Source organism: Trichomycterus rosablanca, chromosome 12, assembly GCF_030014385.1.
Source record: "Trichomycterus rosablanca isolate fTriRos1 chromosome 12, fTriRos1.hap1, whole genome shotgun sequence".
NCBI lineage: Eukaryota > Metazoa > Chordata > Actinopteri > Siluriformes > Trichomycteridae > Trichomycterus > Trichomycterus rosablanca.
In genome coordinates, this window is record NC_085999.1 from 40,094,947 (window position 1) to 40,107,364 (window position 12,418).

The window sequence follows — 12,418 nt, forward strand, 5'->3', positions numbered from 1 at the left end:
ATGTGTAATTTTACATTGTAAGCATTTAGCGGACGCTTTTATCCAAAGCAACTTACAGTACTATGACCGTATACTGTCTAAGCAATTGAGAGTTAAGGGCCTTGCGCAAGAGCCCAACAGTGGCAACCCGGCAGTGGTGGGACTAGAACCATGAACCTTCAGTAGGCGAGACTTCATGGTGCATTGTTGTAACCTCCTTTGCCAATAATTGCCCCTGGAGGGAGAGAGGTGTGTGTGTGTGTGTGTGTGTGTGTGTGTGTGAAAGGGGGGGGGGGGGGGGGGGGTAGTTAAGCAGAAGCACATGATGCTGTAACTTGTGATTTTCTTTGAAGGAATGAAGCTGATTTTTTTTCTCTCTTTTCTTCTCTGCAGCCACGTATTCCTGCTCCTCTGTTTCTAATCTTTTATTCTCTTATTTCACTGAGTTCCTGCATTAATTTCCTCTTTTTCCTTATTTATTCTGAAGCTGTTGTTGAGGACATCATGGCTTCTCCTCGCCTCGAGACTTTCTGCTGCCCAAATCGAGACGCAGCCACAGATTTTGTGGTTAATTTTCAGCCTCCATTTTTCTCGGCGATTTGTTTGAGCAGCGCCGGACTGAGTCTGATCTTCTCCATCCTGCAGATCCTCCCGAAACACAGGGGGTACAGGAGGGTTGGGACATACCCTCTTCCCAAACCGGCCTCCTCCTCCAGGATTCTGTTCATCATCAGCATATGTGACATTCTGGGATGTGCAGGTATGTAAAAGTACAATCACAGGCTCTCAGGCTGGACTTCCTGTTTAACTTCTCTTATAATAAAACTTTTACAATTACTGCAGATATAAAGTTTATTTCTGTCTCTGTTTTATCTTTAAACAAATCTGGATTATTATAAAGTTTAATATTAGTATAAAACACCTGCATGAGACTCATTAATGTGGATGTTTTACTGTAATCAGCACCTGATTTATCTTTAAAATCATAAATGAATAAAAGTAAATAAAACCCAGCAAATCTTCATTCCTCTGCTGATCTCAGGTTCTGTTCTCTACATTTATACCTTCAGGTTTCTGTCCTTTATATCTGTGTGTTTATGGGAGTGTGAGATGAAAATGATTATTTGATCTTGTTGTTGATGTGAGTGCAGGAATGATTATCAGATCCTCGTTGTGGATCGGACTCCCCACAGTCGTCAGTCAAATTTCTGTCACTAACAGCAGTAACACGTGGCCGGAAGTTTTGTGTGTGGGCAGCGCAGTAAGTCACATTCAGACATCTTTATTTATTTATTTATTTATATTATTGTTGTTGTTGTTGTTGTTGTTACTGTCATCACCATTGTTTTATTATAATTTTATTAGTAGTAACAGTATTATTGCTGATTTACTGATACAGAAAGAAATGTAAGGTATGTATATTACAGATGTTATGTATGTTACAGGTGTTAAGTATGTTACAGATGTTATATATGTTACAGATGTTATACATTGCACATGTTATGTATGGTACAGATGTTATGTATATACAGATGCTATTATGTTACAGGTGTAATATATATCACAGATGTTATTATGTATGTCACAGATGTTATAGGTGTTATATATATGTTACAGATGTTATGTATATTACAGATGTTATATTATGTATGTTCCAGATGTGGATCCAGCTGTTCTTCAGCGCCTCTTTCTGGTGGATGTTTTGTTACGCTGTGGACGTGTATCTGGTGGTTAAACGATCTGCTGGAATCAGGTATCAGATAAAATCACCCAGTGATCCATTTCCTCACCCACCGTACAGCGCTGATATTTGTATATACGTATTATATATATTTTTATTGTTGTGTTTTTGGTGCAGCACGATCGTTCTGTATCACATGATCACGTGGGGTTTGGCGGTGCTGCTGTGTGTGGAAGGCCTCGCCATGCTTTATTACCCCTCACTGTCCAGGTACCAAGAATAATTATTTACTGTAATGAATCAGTTTGGGTGGCAGGGTGGGTAGCACTGTCTCCTCACAGTGAGAAGGGTCTGGGTTCAATTCCCAGGTGGAGCACTACACGTCCTTTCTGTGTGGATAAATAAATGGATCAGCATGACTAATAATAAAATGTTTAACATTTTTTAGGTCTACTGAATCACTACACTGGTTTGATAACTCTGTACTGGTGTTACTGGTTTATTTTACATTAATATATAATTAATAATAATGTATTCCTTAAGTTGTGAGAAAGGGCTCCAGCATGCTGTTCCTCACTATGTCACCACCTACGCTCCCATGATGCTGGTGATTCTGATTAATCCGGTTCTGTTTACTCGCACCGTCACCACCGGTAAGTTCCTACCTGTAGCTGAATTCTACACAGGTCAGCTAGCATAGAATTAACTCTCAACACTCTTCTAAATCAACTTCATTCATTATTTACTTTATTTATTAGGTTTAATTTTAATAAGCTTTTATTTTACAAAAATATTCCCTGAGTCAAACAAAACTGACTCACTGAATCAATTTCAACTGACTCATTAAATTAATCCAGACTGACTCACCGATTCAATCCATTCCGAACCGATTCACTGATTGTCCAAACCAATCTGACCTTACTGAATCAGATGAATGAACCCTAGTCAGTATTAGTTATTAGTACTAGTCAGTATTTACTTGTATCTTGTTTTTTTGCTATTTAACAGCTTTGTGGATTTTTACTAATCACAGTTAAATTGTTCTGTCGCTTCGTTACAGTCACGTCTCTGCTGAAAGGACGACAAGGAATTTATACAGAAAACGAGAGACGTTTAGGAACTGAAATTAAAATACGATTCTTCAAAATCCTGCTGGTGTTTTTTATTTGGTGAGAAATTGTAATTAATTTTAATATTTGAATAAATATACAATTTTATATTTGAATGTAAATCTGCAGTATTTGTATTTTTTTATGCAACCTCCCCCCAGTTTTCTTTCCAATCTAGTTGTATCCAATTCCCAGATTGTATTTTACCTCTTGACCTCCTCCGAGACGTGTGCATTGCTTCTTTTCACCTGCACCAGGCGTGTTCATATAGAGATCCGTATCGCGCACAGAGAGTCACGCACCGATCTCCATTATCCCCCGTCTCTGTACAGCACCATCGATCAGCCAGCAGAGGGCGTAACTGCAGCAGTTATGCAGAATCTCTGTGGCATTTCTGCCATCGGATAAGCCAGTCACTGTCGGTGTAGGTGCCCAGCTTGCCCGGTTCAGAGCTCCCAGTGTTTTATCGCTGCACCTCCCGCGCACCCATTTTTTAATTTTTAATTAATATTTGTAAAGTGAAATGTATGATTTTTTTTGTATCACTTTTTGTTGTTAGCTGGTTGCCGAACCTGATCAATGAAAGTTTATTATTTTATTTGGAAATGCAACCCGACGTTCAATCTGCTGAACTGAATAACGTTCGGAATGCAATTCTCATCACCTGGTTCATCATGGTGAGTAAGAAATAATAAACTTTATCATCATTAAATAGGTTATTAGTGTTTATTTAACTATTATATGTGGTGAGTGCCACCTGGGTGGAGTCTGGGTCCATTCACATTTCACTACAGTTACAGAAATGCTTTGTAATAAATTCTATAATTAAAATAAAGATACTTTATTGTTATTAAATTTTTATTATTCCTATATGGTATTAAATGTATAACTATATTAAAGCTAAAGTTTCTTTGTGCAGCCATGTTTCACATACAAATTATTCACATAAAAATGTGTGAAATGTTTTGTGAACATCATGTGAGCTTTGTGTGATTTTCCTGTAAGCCATAATTGATAAAAATACATTAATTGCAGTAAATCATTTAAAATGAAAAGAATAATAATAATAAATTTCAAATGATTGATGTTAATACTGAATTATTACAAGATTTAAAGTAGTGTTAACAGCTTAAATCTCTTGATTAGTCTTGAGTTAGTTGGATGCAGTACTGTTTTAGTGCTATTTCAGTTTTTGTTAGCCATAGTAATTCTGATATGATTAGAAAAACGTTTATTATATTTATTGAAATATGTCATGCAGGGTGTGCTGAACCCCATGCAGGCTTTTCTTAACACACTAGCGTTTCATGGATGGACGGGACTGGACGTGGATCTGAGTTTACAGCGACGGCGTGAGTTAGCGTGGGATTCAGCTTCGACATCGATAGCGACACCCGGCGGGTACAATCCCATGATCCCCTCCACCCTGCTGCACCAGAGCCACATACAGGATGGGAAGAAGATCACCAAGAATGGACATTTATCTGATGCTGTCAGCGTACTGTCTGAAGGTATTGCTGACACTAACATCTTACTATATATTATATTTATATATATATATTGTATATGGTAAATGCAAATAAATACAGAAGCAACGGTTTGTAAAGTGTATTTTACTGGTGTTTATTAAAATCAGCACCTATAACAGAAAATATGAATATTTTTGGGTTTTCTGGGTCTGCAATCAAAAATAAAAGCCAAAGTAAATGTAAGAAATACTGTTTTATATTTGCATTTTTCATACTGTCCCAGCTTTTTCTGATTTGTAGTTGTATAACCTGCTCGTCCAAGTGAGAGAGTGCTGTAGGAATTCCTCATAACTACCACATACAGCAGCAGTAGAAGAACTTGTCTAGGTCTTGTATTGTAGCATAACTCTTGGTCTTGTCCTGATCTTGTTTGGTGCGGGTCTTGAGCTTGTCTTGGTCTCAGGTTGTATGATCTCTGGTCTTGTTTGGTGCAGATGTTGAATGTGTTTTGGTTTTATGTAGTAATGCTCTTGATATTATCTTTATAAGCTTTGGTTTCAGTCTGGGTCCTGTCTTGTTTTGGTTGATGTTGATTGAGTTCTGGTTGAAGGCTGCAGCTTTAGTGTTTAATTTAAATGATCTGTGTGTTATTTGTTTTAGATTCTGAATCCAGTACCATAGAGATCCACATATCCACTGAACATCGAGATGGTGAGGAAGTGGAAGTAGAACCTACAGAAGATTCAGCGAGGAGATAGATTAAAAAAAACTTCTTAATATTTTTATTAGGAGAAATTGTGTCTGTTTTTCTAAAAACATGTTATAGTATTTGTGACAGTGATTTATATTACATTTATAGTTAAGAAAGTAGTTTGCATTTTGAAGAATTACAAATCATGATTTATAAAACTGCCTCTATTTCAGACAGTGCATGTTTGTGTGAACATCAATAATCCAATCATGACGTGGTTTTACATTATTTACAGTATTATTTATTATTAGCCTTAAAATAAAGCATAGAGAAACAGCAGCTCCAGCAATACAGGACTGAAACATTCTTCTAAAGCATCGACATAATTAAATAACATCGAGTTCATTTACATTTTACAGCAAATTATTTTATCCAAAGTGACTTACAGTCGTGAATGAATAAGTGCAGTACTGAGGGTTAAGAGCTCAGTGGCCCAACAATATGAACTTGGCAGTGTTGCAACTTAAACCAGCGACCTTCTGATTACTGGGCAAGTATCCTAATCACTGAACTAATTTAGTTACTAAAATATAGGTTACCTACTAACATGACTGACTGAATGCATGCAGGATTTAAGAATTTGGGTGGTGCACAGATTGAATCTGGCTCCGTATGTGCTGCAGCACGGTGTGGATGGAAAGTGATGAGCTGTGTGAAGGTAACACCATGTGGGTAGCTGACAACCAGCTAGAGAACTAAAAACAAGGGAATGCTGGGTAAATGTCGGGTGGAATGCCAGGTTTCATGTGAAATGCTCTTCTGCTGGGCTGCAGGTGAAACTTCGGGTAGATTGAGAGCTTGGTGTAATAAAATCTTTAAAGTTCTGTAACGTGAGTTTATTTATGTGTTCATATTCATGCTGGTACAAACACACCTGAGCTCTTTGATCCTGGATTCTCCAGGTGAGCTGTTATCCACCTCTGATCGGTGTAGAAGATGAATGATGAAACACATGAGGGCTGAAATCTAATACCAATTCTTCCAGTTATAATAATAATAAACTTCAGGTGGTTTAATGGTAACATCAAAACTTGGACCCCTGTGCAATTTCTGCTTAATACATTTTTTATATTAAATTATTTACTTCAATTTCATGCTGAAATAAAATGTGCATTATAAATTATGATTTTGACAATAAAGGGATAAATAAAACGACTTAGACTGTACATGAAGGAATTAAAATAGCTCATACTGTGTTTCATTTCCAGAAAGGACAAAAGAGATAAAGAACAGTGAGTTTCAGACACTAAATGAATGTATAAATGTGAAGAAGAGGGTTACTGTGTTTATACACACCGGATACTTCTTGGCTTCATTAGCAAGCGCTTTATCCTGGCCAGGGTCATGCTGGGTCAGAAAATGGTTTTCCTCTGCCATCGCGGATCATGAATGCAGTGAAGGTCACAAATGCAGTGAAACTAATTTATAGTGTTGTATGTTCAGATTAAAATAACATTTTAAATGGCTTATTTTTAGCTCAGCAGAATGAAAAGCTCACTGATTTGAAAAGCTCACTGAGATCTTTTACTAGAAAACACAACATGGAGTGGTCACGTACAATTACTGATCCTCGAACTCTCCTGAGAAACCAGTGAACACAAAGTGGAACAGGTCTGGAGAACAAGTACAATGTGTGTGGTCAACACCAAAATTATGAGTTATTCCTGGCAGGCAGCTTCCTGCAGTCCAGAAGGACCCATTTCAACCTTCATTATGCTGCTACGAGCTAAAAGTTCTGGCTCAGAGCACAATTTAGCCTCAAGCCGAGCGTCTTCCTGGTCCAAATCTCAAGTCCCAGTTTGTGTCGAGCTCTGTTTTATGGCATACAGTCCAATAAAGACTCATTATCTGCTGCTGCTGCTGCTGCTGCTGCTGTGGTGGCAGGCAGTGAAATCAGGATGGCTTATAAATTTTCAACCCCTCCAGGGACCTGATAATAAAATGCAGACCTACTCTCACTGGTTTAACGGCGACAGGATTTGTTAGCATGCTACATGACGTCTAATAGAACCAGCTAATTAGATCGAATTCCTTTGGACTGACAGAAAGTCGTGAGATAGATAGATAGATAGATAGACAGATAGACAGACAGACAGACAGACAGACAGACAGACAGACAGACAGATAGATAGATAGACAGACAGACAGATAGATGATAGATATGTAGACAGACAGACAGACAGATAGATAGATAGATAGATAGATAGATAGATAGATAGATAGATAGATAGATCTTTATTTATCCTGAGGGAAATGATTGATTTATAAGAGGTTTTGGTGCAACAGAAGTGTCCATGGCATTGGATTTCAGTCATCAAAAAGAATAAGGTGTCTCATTTATGTTTAGTTTATTTTTTCTTGACTTTTCTCAAAGTTTTAATCATCACATACACAGTTATATACAGTCTGCAGTGGAATATAAAACCTGGTCCAAAAGGGTAACTTTTCATTTTAATTACATTTTAAGGATACATGACCAAAAGTATGTCAACTACCCATGAAAATGAGTGTTTGGGGTTTTTTTTTTTGGTTAATACATTTAAACATACAGCCATACAGTCTCTATAGACGAATATTGATAGTAATATGGGGCATACAGAAGATTTTATTAACTTTATCAGAAATGTATCGTGGAGGCAAGCAGTAGCCTAGTGGTTAAGGCACTGGACTAGTAACCAGAGGGTCGCTGGTTCAAGCCTCACCACCGACAGGTTGCTGCTGTTGGGCCCTTAAGCAAGGCCCTTAACCTTCAATTGCTCAAGCTGTACACTGTGATGTAAGTCGCTTTGGATAAAAGCGTCTGCTAAATGCCGAAAATGTAAATGTATCAGAAAGGTCTGGACCAAAATGCATATTAATATAATAGTGAATGTGATTGAAATGCTATGCTAATAATTAGTTATTTGATTATAAACTAATAATTTGATTTAAACTTTAAAGACGAGTGTAACGGTACCTGCGCCGGCTCCGAAGCAGCGCTCTCATCCAATCAGAGTTCAGAGTGTGTGTGTGACTCCGCCCCTCTCGTTCGGTATATATATAAACTGGACCGGCCCTCCTCTCTCATCAGTTAACGGAACAGAGTCGGTGGTTTAGTTTGTTGGGTTTGTGTGTAAATAAACGGACCAGGACCGCGAGGCGAGATGTGTGTAATGAGAATAAACGTTTGGTTTCATATAATAATAATGATTAATATAATGATGGTGTTACCGGTGAGCCTGAGGAGACTCGACGAAGCTTTCTTCTTACAGAGTGTTAGCCGGGCTCGCTGCTCCTCGCGCTGCCTCAGCCTGCACCTCACGCGCCCTTCATCCTCCAAACGCTCTCAGGTATTTATTCTGATTTTAATTAAATACATAATACATCATTTAAATACATTTATCTGTTCTGATTTTATCCAGTCTCAGGTATACATATTTATTTTCATTTCTACTGAATAGTTTGTATAATTTATACATTGACCTCAGGGTTCTTATTATTCATCCATGTAAACTTTGTCCAGGTAACTTCACTCACACAAACACAATATAATAATCAAGCTAATCAAACTTAATTACCTCAAGATTTTCACATTTATGTGTCATCTTTATACAGTCTCAGGGACAAATATTTATTCTTAGGTTTTATTTAAGAATTACTACATTTACCTCAGAAATCTTACATTCAGTGTTAGTAACCTCAGCTGCACACATTAATTTATCATTATATGTGAGGTAAAACTTTTAAATATTTAATATCAATATTTACTTTAGGTACAGTCTAAGGTACACAACTTTATTTTCATATTTTACTTTAAACAAAAAATGACCTGGGCTTTTTATATTTATTTAACCCTATGTGTGGATTGAGACACAGCCCCATTTAAAACACTTCTCAGCAAATATTGATTCTCAAATGTAAGTTTAATAATTTGGGCAGTTTAACACATTTTATTTCATATATCTACCTGAAGATGATCATATTTATAGATTTTTTCAGCTGTTTTGAAACACATTTAGCTCAGGATTCTCCTCACATTGACCTGGGTGCACATATTTATTATTGCTCTGTTTAAACCTCTTTATTCTTATTACTTACCACTGACTTCTGATATAGATTTCAGCTCCCAGACAGTGTCAGGTACACATTTCATCTAATGTTTTAGAATTATTACACTTTATTACATTATTACATTCAATCATCTCATTTAAAGTCTCATGTTTACCTCAAGATTCTAACATTGATTCAGATTAACCTCAATATTGATCATCATTCTAAAATTGATCCTAGCTGGCAAAATAAATCCTAAAAGTTTGGAGTGTCTACATGTGGTGTAGATTATTATTATTATTATTATTATTATTATTATTATTATTATTATTATTATTAATATGATACCTTTTGTATATCAGGGAGATATGGGTTGGGATTTGACCCTCACCACTCTTTCACTGCACTAAAAGAGTAGAAATAATTACAAATAAAATGTAATATCGCGTCTCAGATGTGCTCTTGTGATGTTCCAGGTGAAATATAAAGGTTTATAGATCTGTTTTAGTGTAAATAAAGCCAAATACCCAACAATCAGTAAAGAAACACGCCAGCGTTTATCATTAAAGGATATTACATCTGTTCATGCAGTTTCAGTTTAATATGTCAAGTCAAGTCAACTTTATTTATATAGCGCTTTTTACAATAGACATTGTCTCAAAGCAACTTTACAAAATCCAGGACCAACAGATACAAAAACCCCTGTTGAGCAAGCCGAGGGCGACTGTGGCAAGGAAAAACTCCCTGAAAATTACAGGAAGAAACCTTGAGAGGAACCAGACTCAGCAGGGCCCATCCTTCATGGGTGGTCTGGAGGATACTTTAAATAAATACACGATTTACACAAATCATACAAACACAGAATTAAATGATCTAAAAGTCATAACTGGTAATAAATAGATAAATAAACAATTAAATAATAATAGAGTTGTTATCCGCTCTAGTCTTCAATAAAGTCTGTAGTGATTTCTTGTCGTTGCAATTACTCCAGACCCGTCACATCTGACAGGAGCAGCATCGTTGTCCCGGCAGTCTCGACTTCAATCCTTAACCTCGGCGGGTAAACAGGTTTCCATCAGAATGCCCTCGGGGTAAAACAACAGAGAATGTAGTTAATAATGTACAATGCTAGTTGACAAACAGTTTTACAGAGAGTTTTAGACTCCGGCAGCCCTAATTATTACAGCATAACTAAAAGTGAGAGCGAGCAGGTAACAAGGTCATGAAGGCTTTCACAGGACATCAGCGCCCATCTCCCCACCGTCACCAAACCTGAGTGATCGGACAAGAGAGGCAGAACGACAGCAACCCAACATCCCTGATCACCACAAGTTTCTATGACCAAGAACCCCCAAGCTCTGCGCCTCTGTCTATACTAATCAAATATGTTAATATTACAGGTATTATAATTAAAGAAGAAATAAAGAGGAAGTGCAGATTTAGATGTTTACATTTATTTATAATGGGAGATGAATGATTAACTGCAAAAACGAATCACCCTCCCCGTTTCCTTCATCAATCATGTACACAATGTTCATAACTTCCTCTTAACACTAATGTTATAGAATGAAAACTAACAGTATACACTTGTACACTGAGATGTATTTTATAGTGTGATTTATTGATTGGAACTTTGTTTTGGGCAAGCTGCAGCCTAGCGGTTAAGGTACTGGACTAGTAATCAGAAGCTGGTTCAAGCCCCACCACTGCCAGGTTACTGCTGTTGGGCCCTCGAGCGAGGCCCTTAACCCTCAATTGCTCAGACTGTATACTGTAACAGTACTGTAAGTACTAAATGCTGAAAATGTAAATGTCCAAAAAATAACTTTATTTCTTTCATGCATTGATTTTGGAGTTTACAAACTCTGCTGGGTTGAAAATATACATTTAGCAAATAAGAAGATTAAATTGTTGGTGTAGTTCTATAATGTCTTTAAATTTGGGTCATGGCCTCATAATTCATTGTTACAGTCAAGCAAGCTTTACATTAGCATTGGCATCGGCTGTTCCGTGGCTGTACACAGAGTTGGCACAGCGCACTGAGGACATGTAATGAGAAGCCTAGAGTTTGAGCCTCAATGTTGACAGGTTACCACTGTTGGACCCTCAACCCTCAACGTTTCTGCTAAATTTTGTCTCTCAGATTGGCACTTTGTAGAGATCTGTATCTGCACTTGCAATTAAAATAAACTGGCAGTTGCTGGAAATGAAATGAATTGAGATTTTTAACCCACAGCAGTAATATTGGTTAGCTGGTTAATCGTCAGATTGAGAAGTTAGATTAAAACTATTTTATCTAGCTCACTCCTCTCAGTGCTGTTAGTTGAACATAGCCACTTTATGCTATTGATGGTCACAGATAAGTGTAATTTTTGTTCCAAAATAAACAGACTCCCAAACCATAAAATACCATTTCTGCTGATGCTCACTAAATGAAGCACTCTGTATGGCAAAGTGGGTTTTTTTTCATGGATTTATTTATTTATTTGAGCGATTTAAGCCAAAGGTGTGTCAGAGAAGTCTCGCTGGTCCTTTGGGACGTGTAAAACTCATTGGATTTTATATTTAGCCTTTGATTCCTCCCCTCTCGTTCTGTCTCACATTAAATCTGAGGTAAAGATAAACATCGTAAACCGGTTTTAACCACGTTCACTTTAATACCGAATCATCTGGGAGGGAAATCAGACGTACAGTGTTTTTAAAGCAGAATAAATGGAGACTTGTGTTGCCTGGGTTTCAGCTCTTAAACACACAAACACACAGTGGAGCTTTAATCTGGGTTTAAACGTGAAGTCTAGGGTTAGGGTTAGGGTTAGCTACCTCACTAACGTAGACCTGTACTATCACAGTGAGATCAGGTCATCTCTTGCTCCTAGACAAATGGTTAGAAAAATCTTTTGTGGTAATAAAGTATAAATATGTGATTAATGTGGCTGTGGTGGTTTAGAGAGGGGGTACCGAGGGGCGAAACCCAAATGTTACTTTTGAACCCGACCCAAACCTAATACGTCTCACACACACTGAAAACCTCCTAAAATACAGTCATGATAAATGTGTGTGTTATTGCACTACGGTCCCTGACAGTTATTCTAACTTAGTGCTGGAATGTATTATTCTAAATGTTTTTGGATCTAAACTCATTAACTTAATAAAGAATAAAAATAAAAAAAGAAATGTAATTAAATGTGTCTGTAAAATAGTAATATTGTTTTATTAGTTTAATTTGAGTTTTTCTTCTCCTGTGTACATTATTTGGTGGGGAACTTCTTCTCCTCTTGCTACTGATCTGTTCATAGGTGGCGCTATAGCTCAGCATTTTAGCTTTTTTCTTAATATTCTGTGTCTCCTTCTATTAATCTATTTAGCCAAACGGTAGTTAGCTAATGAAGCACGTTAAAAC

General features: G+C 37.1%; 2 protein-coding genes across 2 annotated transcripts in view; both read left to right on the forward strand.

The window, feature by feature from the left end:
• The first annotated feature begins 483 nt into the window (after positions 1–483).
• Positions 484–5,044, forward strand: gpr143 (G protein-coupled receptor 143). The gene is made up of 9 exons (XM_063006497.1): positions 484–739; positions 1,131–1,240; positions 1,638–1,732; positions 1,838–1,930; positions 2,204–2,313; positions 2,721–2,829; positions 3,329–3,446; positions 4,031–4,280; positions 4,899–5,044. Exons 1-9 carry the CDS (start codon positions 484–486, stop codon positions 4,994–4,996), a joined length of 1,239 nt encoding a protein of 412 aa, XP_062862567.1. The 3' UTR covers positions 4,997–5,044.
• A 3,088-nt stretch (positions 5,045–8,132) lies between these two features.
• LOC134324081 (anosmin-1) overlaps positions 8,133–12,418 on the forward strand; it is a 33,913-nt gene continuing 29,627 nt past the window's right edge. The window contains exon 1 of the mRNA XM_063005733.1: positions 8,133–8,318. Within this exon, the coding sequence (XP_062861803.1) occupies positions 8,133–8,318 (186 nt within the window). The remainder of the gene's footprint in view (positions 8,319–12,418) is intronic.